General features: G+C 41.0%; 3 protein-coding genes across 8 annotated transcripts; 1 reads left to right on the top strand and 2 right to left on the bottom strand.

The window, feature by feature from the left end:
* Positions 1-215: 215 nt before the first annotated feature.
* Positions 216-11,897, bottom strand: LOC144025998 (E3 ubiquitin-protein ligase RNF38-like). 3 transcript variants are annotated; one of them, XM_077532449.1, is made up of 13 exons: positions 11,556-11,897; positions 10,743-11,138; positions 6,222-6,271; positions 5,906-6,087; positions 4,552-4,981; positions 4,056-4,196; positions 3,754-3,945; positions 2,779-2,940; positions 2,595-2,698; positions 2,399-2,480; positions 2,195-2,316; positions 1,488-1,587; positions 216-1,076 (listed from the first exon to the last, which is right to left on the bottom strand). In XM_077532449.1, exons 2-13 carry the CDS (start codon positions 11,032-11,034, stop codon positions 1,014-1,016), a joined length of 1,920 nt encoding a protein of 639 aa, XP_077388575.1. In that variant the 5' UTR covers positions 11,035-11,138; positions 11,556-11,897; the 3' UTR covers positions 216-1,013. The 3 variants fall into 3 exon arrangements, with proteins under 3 accessions (XP_077388575.1, XP_077388574.1, XP_077388576.1); XM_077532448.1 differs by having other exon boundaries at positions 6,222-6,274; XM_077532450.1 differs by lacking the exons at positions 10,743-11,138; positions 11,556-11,897 and adding an exon at positions 7,950-9,974.
* A 1,677-nt stretch (positions 11,898-13,574) lies between these two features.
* On the top strand, positions 13,575-17,217 carry LOC144026048 (signal-transducing adaptor protein 1-like). 3 transcript variants are annotated; one of them, XM_077532536.1, is made up of 10 exons: positions 13,575-13,839; positions 13,923-13,994; positions 14,155-14,271; positions 14,351-14,407; positions 15,278-15,471; positions 15,546-15,677; positions 15,798-15,867; positions 15,987-16,089; positions 16,431-16,566; positions 16,648-17,217. In XM_077532536.1, the coding sequence occupies exons 1-10, from the start codon at positions 13,738-13,740 to the stop codon at positions 16,757-16,759; spliced, it is 1,095 nt and encodes a 364-aa protein (XP_077388662.1). In that variant the 5' UTR covers positions 13,575-13,737; the 3' UTR covers positions 16,760-17,217. The 3 variants fall into 3 exon arrangements, with proteins under 3 accessions (XP_077388662.1, XP_077388663.1, XP_077388664.1); XM_077532538.1 differs by having other exon boundaries at positions 13,577-13,839; positions 16,653-17,217; XM_077532537.1 differs by lacking the exon at positions 16,648-17,217 and having other exon boundaries at positions 16,431-16,600.
* ankrd13d (ankyrin repeat domain 13 family, member D) lies at positions 17,035-27,397 on the bottom strand. Of its 2 annotated transcripts, XM_077532535.1 has the most exons (17): positions 27,336-27,397; positions 26,553-26,588; positions 26,337-26,475; positions 26,136-26,260; positions 25,643-25,688; positions 24,720-24,863; positions 24,453-24,642; positions 24,184-24,250; positions 22,869-22,950; positions 22,681-22,742; positions 21,095-21,225; positions 20,850-21,007; positions 20,636-20,749; positions 19,599-19,771; positions 18,063-18,142; positions 17,592-17,828; positions 17,035-17,481 (listed from the first exon to the last, which is right to left on the bottom strand). In XM_077532535.1, the coding sequence occupies exons 2-17, from the start codon at positions 26,565-26,567 to the stop codon at positions 17,418-17,420; spliced, it is 1,827 nt and encodes a 608-aa protein (XP_077388661.1). In that variant the 5' UTR covers positions 26,568-26,588; positions 27,336-27,397; the 3' UTR covers positions 17,035-17,417. The 2 variants fall into 2 exon arrangements, with proteins under 2 accessions (XP_077388661.1, XP_077388660.1); XM_077532534.1 differs by having other exon boundaries at positions 26,553-27,393.
* Between the last annotated feature and the right edge of the window lie 37 nt (positions 27,398-27,434).

A 27,434-nucleotide genomic window follows, 5' to 3' on the forward strand; every position in this document is an offset into this window, starting at 1 on the left:
ACCATCTTGTGGTAGTTTCAAGGAAGCGCACAACTAAGACAAAATCAGTGAGGGAAAAAAATGGGGAAAAAATAGCAATTTAAATGGAATGTAAACAGGATGAAAAACCTAAACCTTGAATGCTTACCTTTAAATCATCCCTGATTCGACTGTCCTAAATCAAAATAGCACAGGGGTGGGAAAAAAAAACAACAAAAAAACAAAATCCAATGGGCCAACTTTGAAAAGTTCATATCAAGCCTTTTATTTGGTATACAGATATTCATACATTTATACAGTATACATATTTATATAGAGAGATATCTATATAACGTGCCACTGCAAAATCAAAAACATTCAAACTTAGAAGAGGAACCCAAAATGCATAATGTGCTTAGTTTTAGTGCTGTTGAAACGCTTGTAATAAGTGGAGACAGGAATGAGGTAAATGCCAAGCAGGACAGTCACTCATTATGGTCAAAATAAAGACTAATTTCATGAACAAGTGTCAACTTAATGCAAAGGAAAACAATGATTAAATAGTGGCATGGACCCTTGAAGTCAAACTAGAGAAAAAAAAACAAAAATCTTAATACCGTACACATTGTTATATACTGTACATAAAGACACACAGTGTTGGAACGTACAAATGTGTTATCACCAATCATTCATGAGAAGTTGTCATGTCTTCACTTTGACACAGACGCACGCACACGTGCACACCCACACGCTCATGCTCAAATGTCTAGAAAAATCTCACACACAATCCCATTTGAGGCTTGCATAATAAAGCTGACCAAAATACATGTTAACTCTTATGGTGCACACACCAAAACAGACACACACATGGAAATTAAGTATGCCAAAAATATATATATATCGCAGGCACACACAATTTAAATAGAAATAATGAAGGGAAATGGTGTCTGTTTGTCCATGTGTTTACAATCATGTACATGTATATAACAAATGAGACAGATGCAGAGCAGGCAGTGAACATGTAACAGAAATTTATATTGTAGTGCGTCTTGTGATCACTCAGAGTCTCTGTGAACCTCGGAAGCATCAGCCCGGCAAATGGGACACGTCCGATTGGCCTATGGAAACACAGGCCGGATTTACTTCATCACATTACAAAAAAAGCACATTACTGCCACCTAAAGGACTGGAGAGGAGAAGGCTCCACCTAATCTCCAGAAATATTAGAATATTTCAAGAACATATGTCTGTGAAACTGAGTACATCGCAGCTCCCTGTGCCAGAGTATCAGATCATTAAAGTCACTAGGGAACTTCTGAAAATTATATATATATATTTAAAAAAAAAAAAAAAAGATGCATGACTATGTTTTTGTTTTTTGGCTGTCGAGCAAATTCACCCAGGCTGGCATACATAATGGTAGGTAGCATACAATATAATCCCCAGTTAGCAGGGAGGATGTTGTTTCAATGAATTGTACTACGTTCCAAACAGTGTGAGTCAGCCTGCTCCACGGGGCGGCTACTTACCCTCAGCCACTTGTCGACACACTTGCCGTGGAACTCATGGCTGCAGGGTAGAACTCGCAGCAGTTGTCGGGACTCAAAATCACTCATACACACCACACACCTGCGAGATAACAACAAAAGAACAACAAAATTGGTGTGACAAAGGATGTATGTCTGCTGATGGAAATAATAATAATAGTAAAAGATGTCAGATTTTTTTTCTTTTTAATCAGATTAATCGCATTTTAGGATTTTGATTAATCATAATTAATCACTATGCTATTTAATCAACATTTTTTTGCCCGCCAAATCTGAAGAACACCTGTTATGCGTTAATTCCTTCTACATTTAATGTTATGATGACATCTTCCACAGTTTTGATCCACTGCATGCTCTCATCCTTCTTTTTCTAATCAGTTAATTACTTGCATTAATTTAAAATGAAAAAACAAAATTGACCCCAATATTTTGACTACAACAAATATTCTGAATCTCATACCCAAACATTTATTAAATGCTTTATTTTAATACATGTAGTTATGCATATTGCTCAAACACAACCTGTGCTACATTAAATGTGCTGCTGTCAAGATAAAGGATTATCTGCGGTCAAAATTAATAGCGTGATTAATCTATGTTAATACATGATGAATGCTATAATATTTTGTGATAAATTAATGAGTTAATGCTTAACTTTGACAGCCCTAATAATAATAATAAACACTTACAGTGTTTGCTCAGACTGGTGGTTATTTGGGTTGAAGCGATAGGAAGGAAGCTGCTCGATGTCTCCCTTAGTAAGTCCTCTGAGTTTGGCCTCACCGAGACGCTCAGCAAGATTGAGGAGGGCCTGCAATACAAAATAATTAGTACCCAGGTTCATTTCATTACAAAGTTTTTTTGTTTTGTTTTTAACTGTCAAATCAACAAACCTCGTAATTTTCCACTTCTCCATCATCAACATCCAGCTCGAGACTGATTGCAGGGCCAGTCGGCTGGACTGGCAGCATTGATCTAAAAAGAGAACATTGTGAACTGTTAATGTGACAAATTCATTTCAATTGAATAAATGTCCATTGAAAGTCAATTAGATTGCAATTCCAAGAAGATCACTCGAGATAAACTCACAGGAAGTAAGGCAGGAGGCTGGGGTGGTAAGGCGAAGGCGGTAGCGGCTGTTGCGAGCGGTACCTTCGGCCCGCGAGGCGACGGGGGATGAAGTTCGGGTAGGACTGCGAGACAATTGACAATACGCACATCAGCTTGGTGCACTTTCTTTCAACAACAAATTGGAGCTGGTCTCGGCACTCACCACTCCAAAGAACTCCTGGGGAAGGGGCTCATGGGAAAGGAAGTGGAGCTGTGTGGAGTGTGGGGTGAGGGCCGGGTGGGTGGCGGGGGGGTAGTGGAGTCCCGCACCCAAAGACAGATGCTCTCCCAACAGCTCCACGTCATTCTCTATCCTCTGTAAAGGCTGTGAGGAGGTAATTGGGGCGATACCGGAATTGTGTAATCACGGCACTGACAAGATACACTCTGGATTAATATCATAAACACAAACTGAGACTGATGAGGCCTGCTCATGTGTTGCTTTCCCTTCATGGTACCGAAACTATCACAGATACAGATCTTAGGGATTATATGACAATATATACTATCTCCTGAAAAAGGAGAGGAAGAGTGAAGGCAATTTCTTCATCTTTCTTATTTAAGATGAAAATGATACATGAGATCAAAACAAAACAAAAGGAACGATGACTCAAGATGTCAGTTTGTGGAACAATCTGCATTGTAAAACCAAATCATCTCAGTCAATTTTTTTTTTTTAAATGTATAAAAGCACAACTATTGAAAAAATATTTAGCACAAGGTCATGCTATTGAATTATTTTGTTTAATTGTTACTTTGAAAGCGTCTTAACAGTTTGCTGTCATTTATTCTGTGTTGATTTTTTTGCGTGTGTGTTGATTAGGGGCAGATATCACAAGTTTTACTTCTTTCTGCTCCCTTTCTTTTCTTTTCTTCTTTTAAAGTATGAAATACATTTTTGAATTAATTGAATTCCACATTATAATTGCATGTGGTTGTAAGTAAAAAGGGCATGGTCACAGACGACCACCAGACATTTTGTCATGGGTTCCACTACGCAGGAGTATGTAAGCACAAAAGACAAGAAATTGAGTACAACCCCCGCCAAAAAAATCATGACTTTCTTTATCTCAAGTTCAAATAGGCTGCGACTACTGAAATCTTATCACCCCCAAACAAACAGTCCTTTGCTACTCACTGAACGGGCCTGTTGTGTCGTGTAGGGTCCAAACTGTCCAGGCTGCGGCAGGTGAGGAGGATGATGGGAAATGTGTGTGGGGGGATGCGGGAGGTGAGGAGGTGGGGGGAGGAGAAAGGCTGGGTCACTGGACAGCAGAGAAGGGAATGGGTAGGGCATGGGTAGGTGCTGCACGGAACAAGTCTGCAGGACCTGACGAGGATTATGAGAACAGAAATGAGCTGGTGCAAACAGTAGCTGGGCAACAATACCCAAGCGAAGTCTGATGATGCCTTCAATGTAAACTTCAACACAAAACTTACAGGAGGGGCGACGCTGCAGACGGGATAGTGCTGTCCACTGAAGACTACCGAGCATGCTGGGATTTGTTGTGGGGCCGAGCGAGGCGGCAGACCGGGTGGAGCCCCCGGGGGCGACACAGTATACGATACTGCAGCTGAACCCTAAACATAGAGAAATTGTAAACTGTGTTCGGTCTGACAGCCATTTTTAATATGTTCTCTTTGAAATGTTTTAAGTGTTCCATTTTAAGTGTAACTTGTATTTCTTTTTTCTTTTCTTTTTTTTGCTAGAGCATATAGAAGGCCTTGATGCAGCCTCTGAACTGCAGAGAACAGTTGAAGCAATGGTAGCTATTTAAAAAACGGCCAGCAGGTGGCAGGAGAGTATAAGAGATCAACCAAGCAAACCAGCTGATTTCCCCACAGTTCTAAATAGATTTGTGAATATTGCTGAAACTTAGCTATATTCTAATGCTAATTGCTGCAAAACGGAAACATAGACATCATTACAACTCACCTGTTCCTGGAGGTCCAACACCCCGTTGGTTTGTTGCTGCGACGGGTGCGGGTGCTGCGGATGTGCCGCAGGGTGCAGCAGTCGGGGAGACAGGTTCAAAGATGGGTGAAGGGGCCTCGGGGAAGGGTTTGGCGGATGGTAAACTTGACGCTCTTCCATCCCGGGCCCCGGCGGCCCTCTAAGTGGTTGCTGGCCATAGGGCGGGTAGCCCTGAGGGGGGGCTGAGTGACGGTAGTTCTCATCTTGATGGCCTGGCGACAGCCCGTGGTGGGAGTGCACGTGGTGATGGTGGTGGTGAGGGTGAGGGTGAGGGATGGGGTGGTGGTGGTGGTTGTTGTTGTTGTTGCTGTTGTAATGGTGGTGGTGATTGTGTGTGTGGGGGTGACGCGCCAGGCGGTCTCTGCGGCCACGCGGGCGTCGCATGGGAGGGCTGAGGAGGGAAGAGATGAGGTTGCTGTATCAGGTATGTTGCACATAAATATGGAGCACAAAAATGTTTATCAAATTCACCGAGCATTTAGTTTGCTGATTAAATTGAGTCTTCAATGCAGGAACGGGCAAATTTTTATTTTAGTTTTGAAACTTCTGATTTTTTAAAATTGACAGATAGGACAGGTCATGAAACAAAAAATGTACAACTTTGTCCATTTGACTCTCTGAAATCGCTCCGCCGCCATCTCTCCCACTGGATGCACCGAGGTGCCATCTAGAACTGTCAAATTAATTGATTAATCGACAAGTAATCGATTATCAAATTAATCAACAACTATATTAATAATCGAGTAATCATTTGGAGCTATTTTTTTTATTTAAAATTGTCCAAAGCCTCTGATATTCAGCATATCAACAGTAATTGTTCACTGATTTCTGTAGTCCTTAATGAAAGAAGACTGATTATCTTCTGCGTTTAATCAAAATAAGACAAACACCTGTTTTTACTTCTCTTTTTTTTTAATCACTATGCAAATACAAAGTACGAAATAACCACCAATCACCAGTTAATAAAGAGTAATAGGGATAAAAATGCTTATGTAATATATTTTAATGCAAAATTAAATTGAATCCGATTAATTGATTAATCAATTGAATAATCAATAGATTAATCGATTCTAATAATATCCGATAGTGACAGGACTACTGCCATCATAGTGTGTCTGCTGAGATGGCAGGTGCCCATTTCACGTGCCACCAGGGTACATTGCTCTATACTAAGTGCAGTGTGAAAAGTCATTTACACTCAGATATCACTACAATTCATTCATTACTTGATTTTTTTTTAAAAATTTTTGTATAGGATTTATAAAGTAAATCTATCCACAGGCTACACCTGCAAAAAAATAATGCATGCGCTTACCTTCTTCGATTTCGCACAGGTGTGTGACATCTTTCTGGTGCGTAGTGGGCATGCGGCCTGCGACTGGGGGCGAGCTCCCAGGGGCGAATTGGAGAGGATGGGTTAGAGGGAGGGGCGGAGCTCAGATCTAAAATGGACTGCTGGGAAAGGCGCTGCCTTTTTGGGCTTGGGCTGTCTTCCATCTGTACACAGTGGACAAAGAAGGGTTAGTGGTTGGGTGCTTGTTCAGGGTCCTAAACAACATAGATGGAAGAAATCAATGTAACAAAACTAAATAACAACCAGGAGTAAACTGAGGCCACGTATCATGGCTTACTTTGTCTCGATCCTCACTGAACACATTATCTGGATGAAAGTGTAGCACTCCTGCTGCAGGCAAAAGAGAAGGGGAGAGAGGGGGAAAACATAATCAGATAAGACGGTGCTGAGGAAAAACAACATCACAAGACACAAGCGTACGCCTGCTAAGCCAGCACGACAAACTGGTCGCCTCAATCTGATTTCCCTGTGCGGGATCACAAAGGATATGAAACAGTGATTGGTCTGTTACTCCATATACAAATGGGCGTCAGACATTGACCTAATCAATCAGTGTTGCGCTTCTCTAGTCTGACAGGCTTTTCCAACAGCTGCTTGACACAAAGCAGAGGAAGCGCTCTGTGGAAAAAGCCACACTGGATCTTTCATTCCCTCTGATGTACCAAAAACAGCTGCTATTGCAGGCTTTTTCTTCTTCAAGGGCCTCTCGACTCCTCAGCGCTAGATAGCCACATGCTAACACTGTTAGTTTTTACGCCATTATCTACTATCAATTATCAAACCAAAGTGCTCTCGATGTCTCCAAAACAATGCATCAAAATCTAATCAGAATTTTGACAAATCCTGTTAACTAAACAAAGAAGAATTCTCCATCATGCCCTTTTTCTAAAATAATATGAAATAATGTTTATGCATGTATAAAACAGTAAGATGTAATGAACAAGCTTTGAAAACTAAAAACACTGCATAAAATGAAATAGAACTTACAATGGTATGACCATGGTAACAAGGTTAAGCGAAAAGCCAGAGTCTAGTTGCAAACAGCTCTTCTGACTACATCCATATGGTCTTACTCAGGGCTGGACTGGCCATCTAGCTTACAGGGCAGATGCCCGGTGGGCTGGCTTCTTTTGGGCCCCCTGCAGTGCCTTTTCATGATTATTTTCCTACATGTTACCACAAGAGACTGGCCCAATTTAGAAGGGACAGACCATTAATCAATTTTTGAATATCGATAGCAAACTGAAACATTATCAAAAAACATCAATGGCAGAACTACGTGAGGCATGTCAAAATGTCAGGGCAGTTTTTTGTTTTGTTTTTTTTTTTGTTTTTTTTTTTGGTGTGACAGTCAAGCCCTGGTCTTACTACAGCTAATCAGTTGAATTGTGCTTATGTGGAAACAAAAATCAATGCGAGTGAATGAGTATAAGTATATAACATTTGCTCATGTCTGCACCATTAATTTCAAATAATATCCTGTTTTTGAATCAAGTGAAACTGAAACATATTTTTAATCCGATTTTTTGATTAATCTGACAAAATATCAGATTAATTAATTATTAAAATAATTCATAGTTGCAGTGCTATAAAGTGCAGTAATGTAATAAATATGCAGTGGAGAAAAAATAATGCAAGGCCAGCTGCTTATCTGACAGGGCACATGTGCAATCTGGATGCAGGACATGCACACATACTTTTATGCAGCATGAAAAGACGTCCTTCAGATCACCAGACTTTGTCTTAAGCTGGGCCCAAAATATATTTCATCACTAAAAAGCCAAAATAATAATAAAAAAAAAATCTCCCCCTCCTCTCTTCCCTCCATTCCATGTCTCCCTCATCCAACGAGGCTCCTCAGAAACAACAGATCTGAAAGCAAACCCCATCCCTTTGTTGTCCTTTGCACAGCCACTCTCGGGCCATGTGAAGTCTGCGATAGTGGCGGCTCAAAGACACCCCACTAGCGACTGTGAAGAACAGACGCAAAGACGGCTTCACTGACCAGCTGACACTGGAGGCAACACGCTGTCTTATATCTTTCTCCATCAACTTCTAAACCTCGCTCGGTCCTTGTCCCTCGTGCGTTTTGTGGAGAACTAGATCTTTTCAACCTGGGGCCCAAAAAGGGGGACACTGATGGGGCTCTGCTGGAGAGAAAACAAACCTTAATTCGTCCCCATAGTGGTGCTATTGAAGAACAACATTATTCATTTATTTATTTATTTTCCTTCCTAAATTTTGCATTGAACCTGCTTTTAAATGTCTGGTACTCTCTACAGTTGACAACATTCTGTGACTCAATCATCGAAAATTACGGTAAATGTTTAAAAGACAGGTGGGTCTGCAGTGGATGAGTGTTTAAGAATGTTGACACTATTTGATTCCCACAGCCAGTTTTGGGCTTGGTTGGTTTTGAGCTGCAATGCGACAACGAAGAGATCTTAATTTAAAGTCTTAACTGACAAGTTGCTACTTAAATATTGCCTTACAATGTTAGCGAAATTCAAACAAAAAGGCAAAACGGAGACAGAACAAGGCACTGTGAAGCCTGCAGCAGCGGCAGCAAATGTGTGTACTGTAATAGGGACAGTCGGAATAGCGCACGCCGACACTATTAAGTGACATGTCACGCCTCTGACTGTGGAACGTTGGCTCACGATCTAATATTCCACACTGGGGGGAGCATGAGGACGGTTTTCTTTGAGTCAGTGTAGCCACAAAACAGTAGAATAGGGGTGGTTGTTTTTAAGGCGGTATTGCGTAAACAAGTTCAAAGGAGCTACAAAGTTGCAATAACTGAAAATTATTTGAATAACAAAACCAAAAAAAAAATTGCAAAAAGATTGCAGAACCTTTTGTTTTGGGCAAACATAATTAGTGTATACTATCAATCTGGATGACAAATTTCTTAATGGCTACTCAATAAGGGTTATTTTGGTGTTTCTGGCAACACAAGAGTCTAGTCTAAATCATTTATTCATGTCATTCTCTGCCTTTGAGATGAATCAGATGTGGATCACATTCGGTCTGATATACCATGAAAAATAACATTAGTTTCTCATTTGTTAAAAAAAATAAAAATAAAAGAGGAAATTAATCCGGGTTCCTTTTACATCAGTAAAACTGCTAACCTTCCTCTGACTAAAATGAAGTAAATAGCTTATGTATGTAGACAATGACATATCACAATCCCTTAGATCTTATGTTAACGTTTGCAAAATTTTGCTTGTGGCAAATGTGGTGAAAGGAAATCAAGTAAGGTCTGCAGAGACTGGCAACATACAGCTCCCACCATGTTCAGCTCCCATTTGTTTTTGTAAAGATACTCTCACTGGCCACAATAAGAGAAATACGAACACAAGTCACTCCGCAACCCTGTTCTAGCCCCTCCCCCAATACATAACATACATATGTAATTAAATAGAATGTAAATAATTTGGGTTTTGTCACATTTTTCTTGAATTCAATGGACACTGTACTTCCCCTTTTGTTAAGAGTGCCTTGACTACCTGGGGGCAGTAAAATACAGCCATATTGCTACACATGGTGCCCACAAGTCACTCTTTAGTAAGCCACGCTAATGTTATGGCGCTTTTCCACCGGACTGGTTCTACACCGAAGCGGCATTTTTTGTCACCGGATGTTAGTGTCTCCATGGGACTTTTTCGGGGTCGAGCGGTTCCGTTGTAACCGCTATTTAGAACTCTTTCAGCAGTGGTTCTGCAGCGCCGGTCTTCAGGGGACTAGCGGGGCCATGACGTCACCTGTCATCTGATTGGCCGACAGCAACGCAGCAAGCAACGCCGTGTCACACGCCAATTTCCTTGTTTTATGCGAGAGAGGCAAAGGCGCCCGCCGGTCTTCGCCAAAGTCATAAAAATACAGCATATACAATAAATATAATAATGTTTTACAACAACGCTGAACTATAATTACAATTTAAAAGGTACTTGTGGATGGATTTGAATGTTTGTCTGTTATATAAGAATCGCGAGTACACAACGCTCGCTGGTAGTGTGTTCCCATTCACTTGAATGAGAGCTCCAGTGGCAGAGCTCTCCATTCAAAATAGCTTTGCGAGCCGGTCGTGAATCGCAATATTTCATGCATGGTGGTCCATATTAAATTGTAAATAGGGTTTAATGTTGGCGCGACTTGCCAATCGTGAAATGTTATGGCAGACCCGCATGCACTGCGGGAGTGCAAGCTTGGCTTGGACAGTTCAAACCTTCCCGCCGTGCGCCAGTTGTAATGGAAAGGCGACGGGTGAGTTGTGGTGTGGCACCATGCGGGATATATATATATATATATATATATATATATATATATACACATTTATATATTTATTTATTTTAACTTGACTTCCCCTTTAACATAGGTTCAAATGATATCTTGCAAATGTGATGAACTTGCATTGAAGTGAGCTAAATCATGGTAAGACCAGTTTCTTATGTTTAATCAGCTGAGAGTCGCAAATTCCTCATGTTTGACATGGTGCAGTCCTACAAACATGAAAATGACTGCTAACATAGTAAACAAATCAATATAATAATCATAAGAACAGATTGTGTGATATAGGACCACCGCACTGTATGCTACGAGGATGTGGAGTTGAGTGCTAACATTGAACAAATGCCCAAACAAATCTAAATCTGACTCTCCACTACAACACAAAGGTTTTTTTTTCGAACCACAGCTGATAGACGAGGAGCCGAGGTTACCTGATAATCACCGTTTTCCTCTAATCTCTCCCGAACGCATGCAATGGTGCATCTCGCAGGCCCGCGCCACTTACCATTTCCGGGGTGCCGGTGAGCTCCGTGGCGTTGCGCCCCTGCGGCCATGTAAGCACCCGGCTGCTGCGGCAGGTTCTCCGGGTAGCCGCCTCGGCCGCCGTGATGCGGTGCCCAACCGGCGTTGCTCTGCTGCGGGAAGCTCATCCCCCCTCCTCCACCTCCTCCTCCAGCGGCGCTCATCATGCTCCCGTTACCGAGCGCGTTGCCGCCGCTATTGGCTCCAGCGGGGTTGTTCACGGCGAAATGATAGAAGCCGGACCGAGACCGAGAGCGTGTCCTCGGGGGGTCCATGGTTGGCTGGAGCGGACGAGGAGGGCGGTGGTGGTGGAAAAGTAGGCGAGAGACTCAACAGAAGAGAGGAACCTCCCTAGTCAGTCAGCTGCTTCCCAGTAAATCTAGTTAAGTAGGAAGATAGTGCTACTTAATGCATTCGAACTTTTTATTTTAACAGGAAATTTGACACTTTTCGACACCAAAAGTGATGAACAGCAACGCAAAATTTGACACAAAAAAAACAAAAAACGTTTCCCCTCTATTGTCCTTTTGTTCAAGATAAGCACTGAAGTCGACTACGACCACTTAAATTGATACAAAATTAATTCGGTTTATTACGAATTAAATAATGATCGATATGAGCTCACTTGCTGGTGCACATCTCAGCGCTCTTCACTGGACGAGTTAAAGCCCTCACAGAAGCAACATGGCTAAGCTACCGGGCGGGAGCGACAAACATGAGAACCATCGAGAGCAAACTGTGACACTATTGTCGCATAAACTTTTCTATTTTTAATAGCACGAATCTAGAAACCTACCCGAAAATGGTGCAGTTCCACCCTTTTGCGATGGCAAACTACACTGGTTCGTTCATTAGCATAATGTCAGCTAGCACAAGCTAACAGGAAGCGAGCTCCGGCAGGAAAAACAAGTCCAACTGTGGCGACGTTAAGCGGGGACAAAACGTCCTACTATTTCGACGTAAGACCGGTAAGCGGTGCTTACGGGTGGGTTGCTTCAGACCGCGTTCTTCCACGGGCACTGTAGACGGAAAATAAGAAGGTTTTTTTCGCGTCAATTAAAACCCCTTCTTGGGTTCGATATCAAATGTTTTCTCCGGTCAGCAGGGAGTGTAGTGGAGATCAATCAATGGGAGTTTCACACTATGTCCAGGCACTCTAAATCAATCACTGAAAAACTATACAAATCATATTTGCCTCGTTTTGGGGTAAATCGCCCATATGTAGCGTTTACGCGGAAGTAAGATTTTTAAAGTGTGCACGAAGATGCAATAAATGCGACAAAGTAGTACAATGGTTGATTTCAAGCGTAATCTTGTTTCCAGTTTTGATTACTAATGCCTAGCAAGACTCTTGCAGGCAGTCGCCCAGCTCATTAATAATTCAGCAGCTTCAAACCAGAAAATACTGTACTACAGTAACTGTACTAGTAAACGCTTATGAACGCGATGGGTTTAGCGTTGACATTTCGAGCTGAAAAGAATATAAAAATAAATACATAAATAAAAATAACCTTGCACTGTATTGTGACACCTAAAGGCTATCTCAATCAACTGCTTGCGATTCCACGTGACTGCCTTTGTCTCCATATTTCACAAAATAGCAAATGAATGTAGTCCAGACGTCTAAATATTGATACAGTAGACGTCAATTAAAAATGTTATAGGTCTACTTACTATATCAGCCTTAAAAGTAGCACCAATTAGGAGGTTTTTTTCCCCCCAACACTAAAGTTAGTATAATAAAATTTACATCAAGCACTATAAATCAGTTTTCACTGATTTGCAGATATTTTAATTCCAGTGGCATATGCTTTATTTTACATGGAGTTTCTGATACCCAGAGCTGTGTTTATTAATACTGCATTTATTCATTTGGTGACCCAAGGTAAACCCAGTCATGAGGTGCTCCACTTCCATGAACTAAGTGCACAGGCATTTTTTTCCCCCCCCACCTCAACACAAGGTCTTCACTGATGAACTTAAAATTCTTCTTGAGGAATTATTTTTCAAACAAGTGAATCATCACAACACTCTTACTGTATTTCATAAGATAACCATCATATTTTACCATTTCGGCTGCAGTATTCCAGTCACATATTTGTGATGAAAAGAAACCCCTTTGTCACCCTCCACTTCATCTCAACAGCCACTGACAAGATTTTCTGACTATTGCTGAAGGACACTCACATTTGGTGTGACTAGTGTGAAAAAGCTTGAAATGTTTGGTAGCTTTTATTTTTTTTTTAAAACTGTTTTCCTCTCACCTTTTCACCTCTCCTCCACTGCGCTTCATTTTCCTCACAATTGTGCCAACATGTTTGCTTTCTTCCGTCTTCCTGAATCAAGTCTGCACATGTGAAGCAAGTAGGCGCAAAAGCCCATTGCATAAAAATGCAGGATAGATCAGTCACAGCAATTATGATAGATGAAGCATAATGTTTTTTTTTGTTGTTGTTTTTTTTTAAACTAAAACAAAAAGAATTGCTTTTAATTGAAGAAAATATATTCAGCAGTTTTATGATATGTTTGGGATTCCATGAATATCTCGGGCAATTATACCTTACCAATGATTTACAGTCCAGGTGGCACAGGATGATATTTTGATATTTTATGTGTTTGCAAGTGTTGGTGTGAAATCTCACAGGTACATATTTGCCATGATCTCGTTCAATAATTAACCTGGCTTACATTTGAAGGTTTCACATGGATTCTGTGATAAACTTGTTTATATGGGGCGGGGGAGAGGAGGGATAAATTATATTGACTACTTCCTCATTTATAAATCACCAAATTGTTTCCTCATTCTCACCAACGTGACCACATGACGACTGGATGAAAAAGGGGGTGTGATTGCGCTCGAGTGTCGAGTCCATCAGTATTTTCAGGAGCAGCACAAGGAAAAGACGGAGGACAAACTATGTGGGCACACTGAGGAGTGAATTGAGGCCGACTTGGATTAAACCAAAAGGTTCAGGATCATGTCTGTGCCCCCCAGAGTGGTCCACAAGCGGAGGGCCCACATCACAGCTCTGCCTCTCTACTACTCGGGACACCTGCTCAAGAAACACTCCTACGAGACGGTCAGTGTCAATGAAAAGAACTAATTTGGGAATTGGAATTCCGCGTGAAGCTGAGCTATCCTAATGACATCTATCATCTTCAGGATTTCAAGAAGTACTTCGCAGAGCTGCGTGGAGACACATTGTTTCTGTATAAAGATGAAACACAGGATACAGTGAGGACAAATCTTGCATTTGCTTTTTTGATGATTAGCCATAAGGTCATAACATGCTTTGTTTGTATTCATTCAGTAAGATACACGGATTGATGAATACTTTTGCCTTATGTCTAACTGTAGACCAAAAGTGATTTGAATGACGTTCTTCCTCTATCAGTACACAGAGATGCTGAATCTGCTGCATCTGAGGTCCATGCACTTAGCTACTCCTTATCAGATGAAGATGCCCACCATCTTCACGCTCAAAATGCACACAGAGGAGGTCCACTTGAAGGTGTTCAAAAACTAGGCTGCGGTGCGATAACTGCAATTTATTCTGGGAGAGTAACATTTTTGTTGTTGTTGTTGTGTAGATGGACAATCCTGACACAGGAGAAGAGTGGCGGGGTTACATCATGACCATGGTCAAAGTGAGTCACACGCAAAAAAAAACAAACATTTTCTTTCTAAAAATCCTTAATCACTCAAAAGTAAATGTTTTTGTCAACAAACATGTCAGTGCCATTAAAAGGACAAGTCTTTGTGTCATTGACAAGACAGACAAATTTCTTAGTCATGATGTCAATATAACAGCTTTTTATTCAAAATTATAGGTTAGACCTTAGTACATGGTGAAGATTGATTGCAAGAGAATGGGCAAGATTTCGCTTTTACTCTGCGCTGTAATTTATTGACAGACCGTGTCATTGTGATACAGACAGGAAAACAGCACTGCATAGCAAAAAGGAAAAAAAAATATTGTACATACATGCATGGTACCATCTCCTTAAGGGGAAATTGTATATCCAACATTGGAAGAATTACTACGGAAGTGTAATTGCTGCCACGCCAGACCAAAAACAAAAAAAACAAAAAAAAAGATCCAAATTACGTTATTAGAGAAAGAAAATTGGGATGTTATAATTATGATGATAGACAGACAGACAGAAAGATAGACAGAAAGATGGATGGATTGATGGATGGATGGATGGATGGACAGACAGACAGACTTTTTGAGTCTTTTATTGAAGTAATCACTGGCAGCATGTCAGGGGAAAAACACAGTGCAGCCGCACCAGGAAGCATTCGTACATCTTGTCAACAATTAACTAACCCTAATTCAACACAAACCTGCTTTGAGCTTTGGTTTTATTGTGCGGGTGATTTCAGTTATCAATGAGACTATTGTTCCCTGTAAGTACTTTCTTTGGGATAAACAGGTTGAAGGATTTGGTGTGATAATTGACTTCCATCCATTTTGTATCCTGTTACATGTAAAGTACTGTTATGTCACCCTGTAGAAAGAGATTCCCAGTCAGCTGCAGCTGCTGCCGGGCCAAAGGTTGCTGCTTGAAGATGCTCTCGCCCAGGAGAAGATGAGAAGCTCTCAAGTGGAGAAGCCCCCCCTCCCTCCTCGACCAGCCTACCTTCTTGGGGCCCGCGAATCCGTCCCTCTGCCCGACACGCCCGACCACAGCAGCCCAGAGACGTTACCGTGACTACCATTTCTTGATTTCTATTGTTTTTATTCATTTTCCTGCCATTAAATCTTCTCTCTGTTTCTTTCAGGTGTTTCTTCAATGTGACTCGACAGGAAGCTGAGCAGATGTTGAGGCAGAATCCAGAGTATGGCGGCATCATCCTCCGCCCGTCCACCATGGCCAACAACTATGCCCTCACCCTCAGACAGGTCACAGCCAAGTAGGTCACTGATGCTTATTATTAATATTTGTATGTTCATTTTCCATTTCATAGATAGATGGAGAGATAGAAAAAAAGATTATAACTAATAATAATTAATAATGATGACTTGTGTTTTAGGGGTCCTGTCATGAAGAACTACAGGCTGATCTGCAGCAAGTCAGGATTTATCATCCAATTGGAAACAGCAGTATGTTCTTCCGGCTCTCACATGATTACGCTCATTTTTTTATTAATAATACAAATTGAACCACAGCATGTTGGTCAATGACATTTTTGATGTGCCTCACACAGTATGTTTCGCTTCAGGTGACAGTCTCCTCCCTGCAGGAGGTACTGGAATATTTTTTAGAGAGGACAGAATACAGCCTTCATCCTTACACGCCGGGTGACATCTACGACACTCGCATCGGTGAGCACTGCATGAGATCAGTGACAGTCTTAAACTACACAGCTACACAAAACAGTTTTTTTTGTTTTTTGGTCTCACATACAGAAGTGAAGCACTTTTACATACTAGTGAAAAGCTGGCACTGGTGAATTACTCTCATGTAAATTTCCTGAAACACGTATTTTAACAAATTTATGTTATGTGAGAGCATTTCAGTATGATGTGTGAAAGGATTTCAGTTGTGTCATGAAAAACATCACCTGTGTGTGCAAAAAAAAAAAAAAACAGTTGTGAATGTGAGAGCATTTAAAGTGTGAGAGGTAATCCTTAATTATGACCTTAACTACATCTCATCATTACAGAGGTGACACCTTCCGAGTGCACTTCCTCGACACAGAAAAACGTACTCAAGGCACAAGTGCCGCCTGTGGTGCGTTCACAGACCAAACCTGGTGAAGGTGAATATGTGGACCCGGATGAACACAACTTGAAAAAAAGGTGTGAATTAAAATGTGCCCAAGTACTGCCGTAAATGTTTTGTGTTTGAATGAACTGAGAGCCTAAATTACTTTCTGATAGTTCAGCTGGATGCAGAACTTCGGCCAGATATGATTATGGAGGAACCGCACCAACAGCCATGAAAATTCTCACTGGCCCGGCATCATTTCACATGCAAAGTACATCCATGTGAGACATTTATGATTTTGTTTAAATTAATTTTATAATTAAGTGAATGTATTCCTTAATATCTTGCTTGGAGCTATAAAGGTGTACAGGATACTGCAATGAAATCAATCTATCATATATATGCAGACATTGTCGTCGGTCGCTTCATTTCATTAGTAAGATGAAACTAGCTAAAGTGGACCCTTAATAGTTTTTTTTTTAATTATTGTGTTGGTCAGAGCACATTACTAATGGTGATTCTTATGCACAAAGGAGTAAATAAAAACATTGCAGGGGTGATCATTTTTTAATTATTTCTTTTATTTTTTTCACACAAACACGGGCAAGTCAACAAATGTTTCAAAGAGTCTATATGTATGTTGTTTTATTATTCTTTTCTTCATCAGTACCAGTACCATGTTATAGTTTTAAAGAATTAGGACCCTTCATCATTCTTTAAAGACAGCAAGACTCAGCAAAATATATAATAATAAAAAAAAAAAAATCCCTTTTGTCTCCTTCATTGTCACTCATTCTTGTTCTTCACACTTTTAGGGACATTAACCAGATAAACGAATAAATAAAACACCTGTAATAACTTAGCATCTCTGTGTTTAAAAACAAAACCAGAAAAACTTAGGAGTTTATGTCCAATGAAGACCCGCCTCCCCACTCAAGTGACATTACTTCTCGGTGAGTGACAGCTGCAGGATCCTCTCGAGCTCCTCCTCTTCCTCTTTCCGCTTCCTGTCAAATGTTAGCAAGTCATCAGACCCAGTAAAATATCAACCCAATATGCCGGGGGGCATTTATAACTGTCTAAAATCTAATAAACTCTCCCTCGAGGACAAGCTCACCTGTCTATCTCCTCCTGCTCACGGCACGACAGCTCCATGGCGATGCGCAGCTGCTCGTCAAAGCTGCTCGCCCCCCCAAAGTGTCCCGATAACGGCGGCTCGGTCGCTGTGCTGTAGGAGAGAGGGTAATTGGCGGCTGGGTCCGACGGGGAGTCCGGCGGGGGCTGGCTGGGATCCTGCGCGTCATCTGCCCCTCCTCTGCTAGCCAACGAGATGGACAAAGACTCCTGAATGGCCCTGTTAGGAGGTCGAAATAGGGAGGAAAGAGAAACGCATCACTGTTGGGCCTCGGTAGAGGATGACTGGGAGTCGCGGCTGCTCCCCGAGTGGCTTGAAAGGAAGCGCTAATCACAGAGTTTCTATTCACAGATGCTTAATTACATACGAGAGCCTTTCTTCCACCAAATGAGACTGATACCATCATGATCGGAGAGAACGGACTTCCTCACACTGACAAAAAGGTCATCTCACCTCTCCAGCTGAGTGTCTTCCTCATACAGGGGCGACTGAGGTCCTGGACGGCTGTTGGTCAGGGCTTCCCAGATGGTCACCTATAGGCATTCATTTGAGATATTTATCCATTAAAAAAATAAAAAAAAATGTCAATTATGCAAGGCAACCTCTTGCTACATTGCTTTGGTCAAGAATTAGCAGGATTTCCTCCATCCATTGCTTGACCTCAGAGTGGTGATTGAGCTGGATCCAAGAACAGGTGATATAAGAGGCAGGGTAAACCTTGGACTGGTCGCTAGTTAATCATAGTGACAAACTATTCACACACATTAAAAACTAACAATTTGAAGACTTCAGTTAACCCAGTTCTTCCCTGGTGGGAGGCACTGTGAGACGAAAAGGGAATGTGCTTTTTTTTTTTTTGGCTGCAATTACAAATCCACTACAGCAGGTGGCAGTGCCAGTCTTTTTTCTTCGAATTTTAAAGAAACACAAGACTTATGACAAAATGAAAAACTAACCAGCTATTCTTTGAAATGGTTAATTTAAACTCTTCCCTGAAAAAATTGCCAATTTATGTTGAGCAATTATGATTTTATAGCACTTTTTATGAATATTTTTGCGTTAAGTACGGTATCGGGCATTTTTGACAGTCACGTGATCATCTTGACGCAGCTCGTGCGCAAAATACACTGAATTACATGGAATGAATGACAACAACGACACTCACGAGGAATTTTCGCATCCCATGGAGGACATCAAAGGTGGAATTAACGCCTTACAACAAAGAAGCACTTCTTCAAAACAGTACAGCCACGGAGGACACGCCAAAGATTTTGTTTCCAACCGAAAGCCGGATAAAACTGGCAGATCCAGCCGCCGGCGAGTAAAAGTGGACGGTAAACATCCGGGTGACTTGTACTCTGCTAGGCTAAGTACATGTCTTGTGTTAACCACGCTTTAGCCCACATTAGGAGCGACCACCCTAATATAGTTCTTACATTAACAACATCATACTATTCCTAGCAATCTTTTATGACACTATGTATTTTTAATCGAAAATGTTGGACGTTCATTTGGTATGTCCTAAATTTTGTGGCATTAAAATATTATTTTTTTTTTGTTACAATAACAACAACAGAGACTTGTATGGGCACAAAACCAATGGCCCACATTTGTAGTTGTATTTTGTAAAATAATTTTGTATATAGAATACTAATTTTGAACAGAAACTGAAAAGTTTTCTAACACATTTGCTGTCTATTTCTTTTATGTTGAGCACAGTATGAAGATCAAGATGCCATAAAAAATTCAACTCAAATGAATTTTTGAATCATAGCAGGTATGTTGATTTAAAAAAAAAAAAAAAAAAAAAAAACCAACAACCTGGAATGGAATTACATCCAAACACTGAAAATCTGGACAAACAGCAAACCCAACAACAAATTCCTCCGCAACTTCTCAAACTGTCTTTCTAGTCAACTGCATGAGGATGTCACTGCGAGAACGAATGAGCCGCTAAACTAAAGCAGTAACTGAAGTTTGCGTGCTAACCTGGTCGCTCTCTGTGCCGGCGTCCAAAAGGCTCTGCTGGATGGCGAACTGCAGCAGGTTGTCATCCTCGTCTCTCATTGGCTCGCTGCGGCCCGGTCCAAGGGTGGTGTAGTCCGCCGGGGGCTCAAACACCGACGGGTCCACCTCGCAGTGGAAGGGAGCTGCCGACTGCCCTGTGAAGATGTTTCACAAGAAAATGGAGATGGCTACTATATCCACCTTTCATTAATTATAATTCAGTAAATAAACTTCAAATGTCATTTGTCCAACATGGCGCCACTACTTGACCACATGACTGAACACTCCCCTTTTATTTCAGAACGATACCAGTATGAGTAATCAACTCTTTATTAGTCACCGATACCACTGGTATTTTCGATACGTAAAATTTACACAAAAAAAAAAAAAACTGACAGAATTTTAAACAACCTACATATCCCAATATAACATTTTTCATTAATATTGTATGAAATGTCAAATTTCTATTCTTCTTTTTTCTAGTTCCTGATCGAAAAATGGCCACGGGATGGCAGCTGGCACGAGTACCAACATCTTGAAATCAGTGATGGAGTATTGTGATTTCCTAGGAATGTTATACAAGTGATAATTTGAAAAAAAACAACTAAATGTATACAAAAAAGTATTGCATGTCGATGTGTACGTTTCTTAAATATTGTGATAAATCATTAGCATGATCAGTGTCTTCACATAAATGAATATCATTAATTATTCATAACATTATTAAAACCAATTTGAGCAAATTTGTTATTTCAGAAATGTTTATCAAACTGGTAGCCCGCCACATTAATCAATACACAAGAAGTAGAGCAGGGCACATCAAGCAATGCACATGAACCATGAGTTTGAAATAACTCAATAGACTTTTTTTTTTTTTTTTTTAATAATGTTTGTAAACAATATGTATCAATATAAAATGAATTTACGACCCACTGAAAATAATGGCAAAAACTTGTTTTGTTGGGGTCACGTAGCTGAGTTACGCATTTCAACATTGACAGTATGAATTAAAAGTTTACCCGCTTCTTCTGAGCTCTCCGGTTTGTGAACCGTCACTGAGCTGACGGGCTCGTCACAGCCGCACAGGTTACTGAAGGTCACTCTGGCATTCAGCACGTGAAACAGCGGAATCTCTGAAGGAAGGACACAGGCAATTCAATCAAAAAAAAAAAAAAAAAAAAAAAAAAAAAAGAAAAAAAGATGACCAGCCCCCAAATGAGTCTTCACGTTCACCTATTTTGACTGGAAAACCTGGCGGCAAGCGTAAAGTGATGAAGTCACGCAACTTCGCAAAGTGAGCGTTGGAGATGGCCATGAGGTCGATGATTGGCGTCACCTGTTCGGCCAGTGACAGAGGGTGAGTCTCGCTCAACCACAGATTGGCCTTGAACCTGGAGACGACGCAAACAGAAGCAAAATGTTGAAGTTCTCCCTGGTATGATCATGTCTTGCCTGCCTTGGCTCAGTTTGCACTTTACCTCTGCACTTTGCTGGTGAGCTCGATGGGACGTCCAATGTCCCGGCCGTTCAGGTTGAACTCCGGATTGAAGTATTCTTCAGCCGTGATGGCCGTGGGGTTGTGTGGACTGGCGCACTGGGACACGTTACTCTACATGAATCCAAGAGAAACACTGAAATGTGAACTTGTGCAAAAATATGGAACAAGGTGCCATCTGCTTGGGTGCTCGTGTTGGTTCTATAACGTAGTCAAAAACAGATTTAAGCTTAATCAAGGAAGTTACATTTGTCTATAGGAGGGTTGCAATCATGTGATTCTGGAGGTGCGCGAAATTCAACTGGGGGTCAGGAAGTAGCGTTGGGTGAAAAGCGTTGGGTGAGCCTGGACGTAGCCGATAGGCTCTAAAAATAGTAAAATATGTCGGCTATCATCCCTACACTCTGAGGAAAAGAGATTTTTCCGAACTCCTGGCAGATTTGCCTGGTGAGGAGGCACTCGACATCACCGTCCTTCAGACATCGTACTACACCGCTAGCCAAATGAAGGCGTAACTATTTCGTGTGATTGGGACAGTGATCTCAGATCGAAAGAAGCACCAAATCGACTGCCATCTTGCTTTTGCTCAAGTGAGTAAATGTGATTTAGAATCATTTTCTTTTCAACTCAAATGTACACAAACGTACCACTGGCGTCAGGCTACAAGCTAGCTGGCTAACTGTTACTTTACTTGCTATTTTCTACGCGTTGCTAGGTTAATCATTCTCAGAGGTGTAACGAGACACTGTTAAAACTGTGGATCGTGCAATTGCATGGCTGGGTATGTCATACTAAATTAACACCAAATCAACATGTAAACATCGTGATTCACCGTCTTAGTCTCGTAGTCTATGTTATAAATATATATTTCCATCAGTATGTTGTGGCCTTCCTGGAAGAAGCACCTCAATTTAAGAACCAGTCGTCGTGATAGCTAACGTAGCTAGCATTGCTAAAAACAGACAGCCACCTAGCATGGACACACAAGCTGTAGAACAAACTCCACAGTTATATCACGGTTAGCTACGTTTCCGGTAACATCACACTGGCCTGTTAAGTTTTATTCAGCTATGTAAGCAGTTTCATTACTGTACGAAGCGCTCACTGCATATACAGTACGAGCATTGTCTGACTCAGCTCCTCCAGATTTCAGACGAAGGTTTTTAATTCAGGTCTGCCGTCTTCATTCAGTAATTTTTTATTTTTTTTACATTTTCGCCTTTATGGGTTACTACTAAAGTAGCTTTTATTTATTTTTTTCCTCGATTAGACAGGTTGGTACAGCCATAAACAGCACCAAACTTCGGCATTTTCTCAGCATTTTCCTATGGAGAAATTACTTCCTGTCACCCATCTGGGGTTGGGCGTTTGTCTTGACGTCACATAAAACCCACCTGTAGGTATGAAGCTAAGTGTTATATATTGGATCATGTGTTCACATTAAATATGTTCAATATAATAGAGGGTAAAAAAAATTTTTCATTCCCTCTCAGGGCCTAATAAACTGTTGTTATCTTCAAGGAGGTGGCATGCAGTGTGGGTGGGATAATTTGATTGAGTGGTGCTTACCCCATTGTGAGCTGTGTGCTGTTCAGCAATTCCCAGGAAGGACTGCAGAGGAGTTTTGGAGCCTGAATGGGATATATTGAGAAAAGCAAATTACATCAAGTCAAATTGACATCATGTGTTTTACAGTTTAAGGGTTTGATCATTTACTTTTGGTTTTGGCCTGACATTAAATTGCTCTGTGAGCTGACCTTTGCTCCGGGACTTGTCCTGGTCTGATAGATGCTCCGTTCTTGACCGAGTTACCAGCTCCACATTGGTCGCACTGTAAACCTGAACACCAACACAAATTATTTATAAATTAAAAAAAAAAATTAAATTTAAAAAAAAAAAAAAATCCACAATAAGCAGTCTATCCTGACTTTGTATATGTATTATACATTTGGAGACAGTGTTAATTTTGACAGGAATTTTAATTCTTTTGAATAAAATTTAAAAGGTTCATTGTGCTGTTTAAAAAGGTAACGTTAAAGCTTTTTCGACATCATAATGCTCCACCAGTGCCCAGATGAGTACAAAGAGCCCTGCCTGTTTCGCACTGACTGCATCTACCAGCTTTTATCTTCCCTGTATAGTAGAGTGTGCGGACCCCCGCACACTCCACAGTTTCTTTGGTGAGGGGAGGGGCGGAGATTTTCTTACCTCATTTGAAGTCATGTCTTCGTTTGTCAACTGTGGCTGTCACTAAAATCGTGCACGTACTCGCACAATGAACGAGCCTAACACAGATGCTGCAGTTACACTTTGGGCCAGAGGTGGCAGTTGTGAGTAAAAAAGTGAAACTACACAATGATCCTTTAAGTTTTAGTCATAATTTAGCCATCGGATTGTATTTTCGTTTTAATCCAATTTTAGTCGACAAAAATAAAGATCAGTTTTAAATCGACAAAATAAAGAGCAACTTTAGTTGACTAAATTGACAATTTAGTCAATGTTTTCCTTCAGCATACATTTAAACTTTTAGACAGAAAATTATAACTATAACAAGTTTAACACGCAAGATATTGAACAGTGTTTTTATTAAACTTTGTTTCAATTAAAGACGTTGAACTGACAATTATACGCAAACTTAAAACTTAGTTTTCACCTAAATTTAAAAAAAGAAAAAAATGCATTATTGCCTGAGGTTAATCTTACGCAAATAACAAATAAATGTAAACATGTTTGAACATTAAATAAAGTGCAGTGAACATTTTCTGAGCGGCTCCCACCCGCGTTTCAATTCTTTTGATTGGATTTTGTGAATTTTTGGCACTTTGTTGTGTTCATCATTGACAAAATCGTCAATGTAGTTATCGTCTCAATGAATGGCTTCTATTTTAGTTTTTGTTTAATTTTCATCTGAAGAAAAAAAAAAAATCATGACAAAGATTTTTCATCCACGAAGTTATCGCTGGATGGAGACCAACAAGACAAAATCAGTCCAGTAGGTCATATTTTGGAAACCAAAATACACTACAGCATATGGATAAAATTATTTATCAAAAACGAAGTCGTAAGTCTCACCTTGGCTTCATATCCACTGACCATTTCACTCTTCTCAGAACGCCAGCCCCAAATCCCAGACTTGTTCCTAAAACGAAAAAGGTACATACACTGTATAAAATTTTATGTATTTCAATTCAACTTTTACCCACCATTAAGTTTACAATGAACAACCTTTCATCATTTCAGAGACTGAAGGATCATTGATTTAAATTACTAACGTGAATATCTTCTGGTGGCTTACACGGCACAACAGAGGGGTTTTATTTTCGACAGCACATGCTCCTTACCGCTCAAAGGCAATGTTGCGCGTGTTGAGATGTGTGGAGACGATGGGCGATGTGAGCCTCTGCGCCGTGTTCTCTTGCGACGGCTGCATGGCGGCCAGCAGGGACGGCGCATCGCGTGGAGACAAGACGAGCGGCTCCGTGTACACCACCTGCTTCTCGTGGTCCACCTCCATGACCACAGCGCCGTTGTCTACATAGGAGGAGAGAGGGCGGACGTTGAAGGACAGGAAGTTATACGGGTGATTGTCAGACTTTTCCCAGACCAACCTCCACCCTTGAAAATGTAGCTCCGTCGTCCTTTCAGCCAGGTCATGTGTTCAAAGCCCAGGAGGGTTGTGTCTACGCGGAGACACGAGCCACTCTTCCAAACCCGGTACACGTCACTGGGGCACACTTTGGACACCAAAGGCACTGGGGGGGAATGGGTAGATGTTGAAATTGAACGTAGAAGACAAGATATGTGAAGTAAACATAACATTGCAAACACCTGGAGTATTATTTAACATTTGAGGATGGGGAAATGGTTAACATTGGGATGTGCGAAATGCATCATGAGAACAAGTGCCCCTTGTAATGAGCATTTGCAGTTATAGTTAAGACGGTGTTTTTTGTTTTTTTACAAATTTGCAACATTCACTGTATGTTAGTTAAAAATTGGGCTGCTACTATAAAGAAAATATTAATCATGATTATTTTTTTATAATAATTGAACTCATGGTTAGGACGATCATATATTTTTGGTACAAAACAAGAAAATGTTTAAACATAAAATATATTAAAACAAAATTTTTTGGACCACTATAATTATGCAAGTTTCTTTTGGATTAAACAAAATGTATTAGTTATTTAAAAAAAAAAAAAAAGTAAAAAAAAAAAAAGGCGCAAATGTATAAATTTAAATGTAAAAATAAGTTTTAATCTCTTTTTACGATTATGCTGATTTTATAATTGTGGAGTGTAATTGAAATTGCAATTGAATTTCAATTAATTGCCCAGCCCTAGTCATAAATGTTATGATTGCCCCTGGAATTGATTATTTCTACTTCCATGATTTCCTATGGGGACATTTGTTTTGAAATCCAACACAATCAGAAGCTTATTGTGTTGGAACGTTGAGGTTCCACTAACAATGAGGGCCATCCTTAGTGCTGAAAAGTTTACTTAAAAAAAAACAAAAACAAAAAAGTCACCCCAACTGGTGAACTCCCACTTCATCTCCACATAGAAGTCCCGCGCCTAGAACAGACAGACAAAAAGAGAAAGATCAGATGACTCGGTGTGTCCCACATTTTACTGAGCCACTACCCATATTTTACATCAGAAAAAAATCTTGAGTCACACACAAATTTTTACAAAAAGTGGACTCACAAGTTAAATGCAATTTAGTGGCGGTGCAATCAATTGTTCTGACTGGCTCTCACTCTACTTTGCTGGCAAAGAGAGATCTAAACGAAGACATTATTTGTATTCAAAATAGATTATCATCCCACAGCCTACCTAATGATCTATTGCTTGTTCGCATTCATCCAGGCAGTTTCGTAAAAGGGCATTGAGTGTCTCATATCCGAAAAGGCGTCAAAGGAATAAGGCTTGGCTAGGACTGACAGACTGTCCAATGAGCTAAATGGTTAACGTTAGACATCAGTGTGATGTATTTCAGCATTTAATTTATTTATTTTTTACCTGTCTTAGTTTACTTAGCAGCTCTGGGATGCCCGCCAGCCGCTCAGTTGCCCGTTTGAAGTCTCTGTACTGAAGCACCAGTTGAACCAGCTCAGGGTCCCCAGTGCTCACTGCCTCCTGCAAAACTGAAACCCGAACATCATCATTGATTCTTTGTTTACACCTGCAAGTCCCCACGTGAGACCACAACACAGCACCCACTCGTCCAGCCTTGTGCGTTGCAGTGTGTCGGGTCTGCCGTGTATCTGAGCAGCACTCGGGTGGACTCCAGGTGGCCCAGGGACACTGCGAGCTCCAATGGGGTGCGCCCCCTCGGATCCACTCGCTCCAGGTCCTGCTGCTGTAGCACGCACAAGCAACAAGCAGCTTCAGCGCAATGCAGTAAGACACCAGGCAGAAGATGCCGAACAAGCCTACCTCTGCTTTTTGCATCTCCTGGTCGAGCTGCTGATACTGATTGTTCCACACCAGTAAATGCAAAGGAAACTCTTCTTGGGCCATGTTTGTCGCTCGTTTGACAGTCAAATTCGTATGTAAAAAAAATTTCAATGCGATGGGATTTAGCGACTTCTGGTGGCTAGCTAGTTGGTTAGCTAACAGGCTAGCTCTGGCAAAACAGCAGCAAAATACATAAACCAAAGACGAAATGAAAAAGAGCGCTTCGCTGGTAAAAACCTGTTACGAAACAAATGCATTCGCGTTGCTAACATGAGGAAGTCGACGGACCTGAATTTCGTGTGTACCTTTTTAAATTAGTGGGCTGAGTTGCCTGGCGAACTCAGCCCACTAATTTGATGTAGCGGTGAGGAACTACGAGCTAGTGAGCTAAGCTAACGTGATTAACTGTCGTACAGTATAACTGTGTTTCTTGCTCCACCTTTCCATTATGAAGGGGAAAAAAAAATCAGGCGGCGAACACCTTACATCCAAGTGCGTTCATTATCTTCGTTTAAATGAGTGGAATCCGGCCAATGTGGAAGCTCGCCACCCACATCCCCAGTGTATTCGCAGGACTTTGTTCAAATACACGGCCTTTCTTCGAGCTGAACATCCGCGAATACGCCGGCGTCCGGTGTTGATGACGACCACGCTCAACTCTTGTCCACTTGAAATCCAAGTGCATCACTTCTTAAAGAACATGCATGATGTGATGCCATCTTGGCTGAAACGTAACTTGACGGCAGATGCTAGTTTATTTACCCGTAGAGGCGTCGCTTCTCTTCCTGGTTGTGGAGGGTGGAGCCGCCCATCAGCTGACTGGCTGCAGGTCACTCGGTTATCGATTGTGTCCTTTTCACT

The sequence above is a fragment of the Festucalex cinctus genome, chromosome 9, assembly GCF_051991245.1.
Source record: "Festucalex cinctus isolate MCC-2025b chromosome 9, RoL_Fcin_1.0, whole genome shotgun sequence".
NCBI lineage: Eukaryota > Metazoa > Chordata > Actinopteri > Syngnathiformes > Syngnathidae > Festucalex > Festucalex cinctus.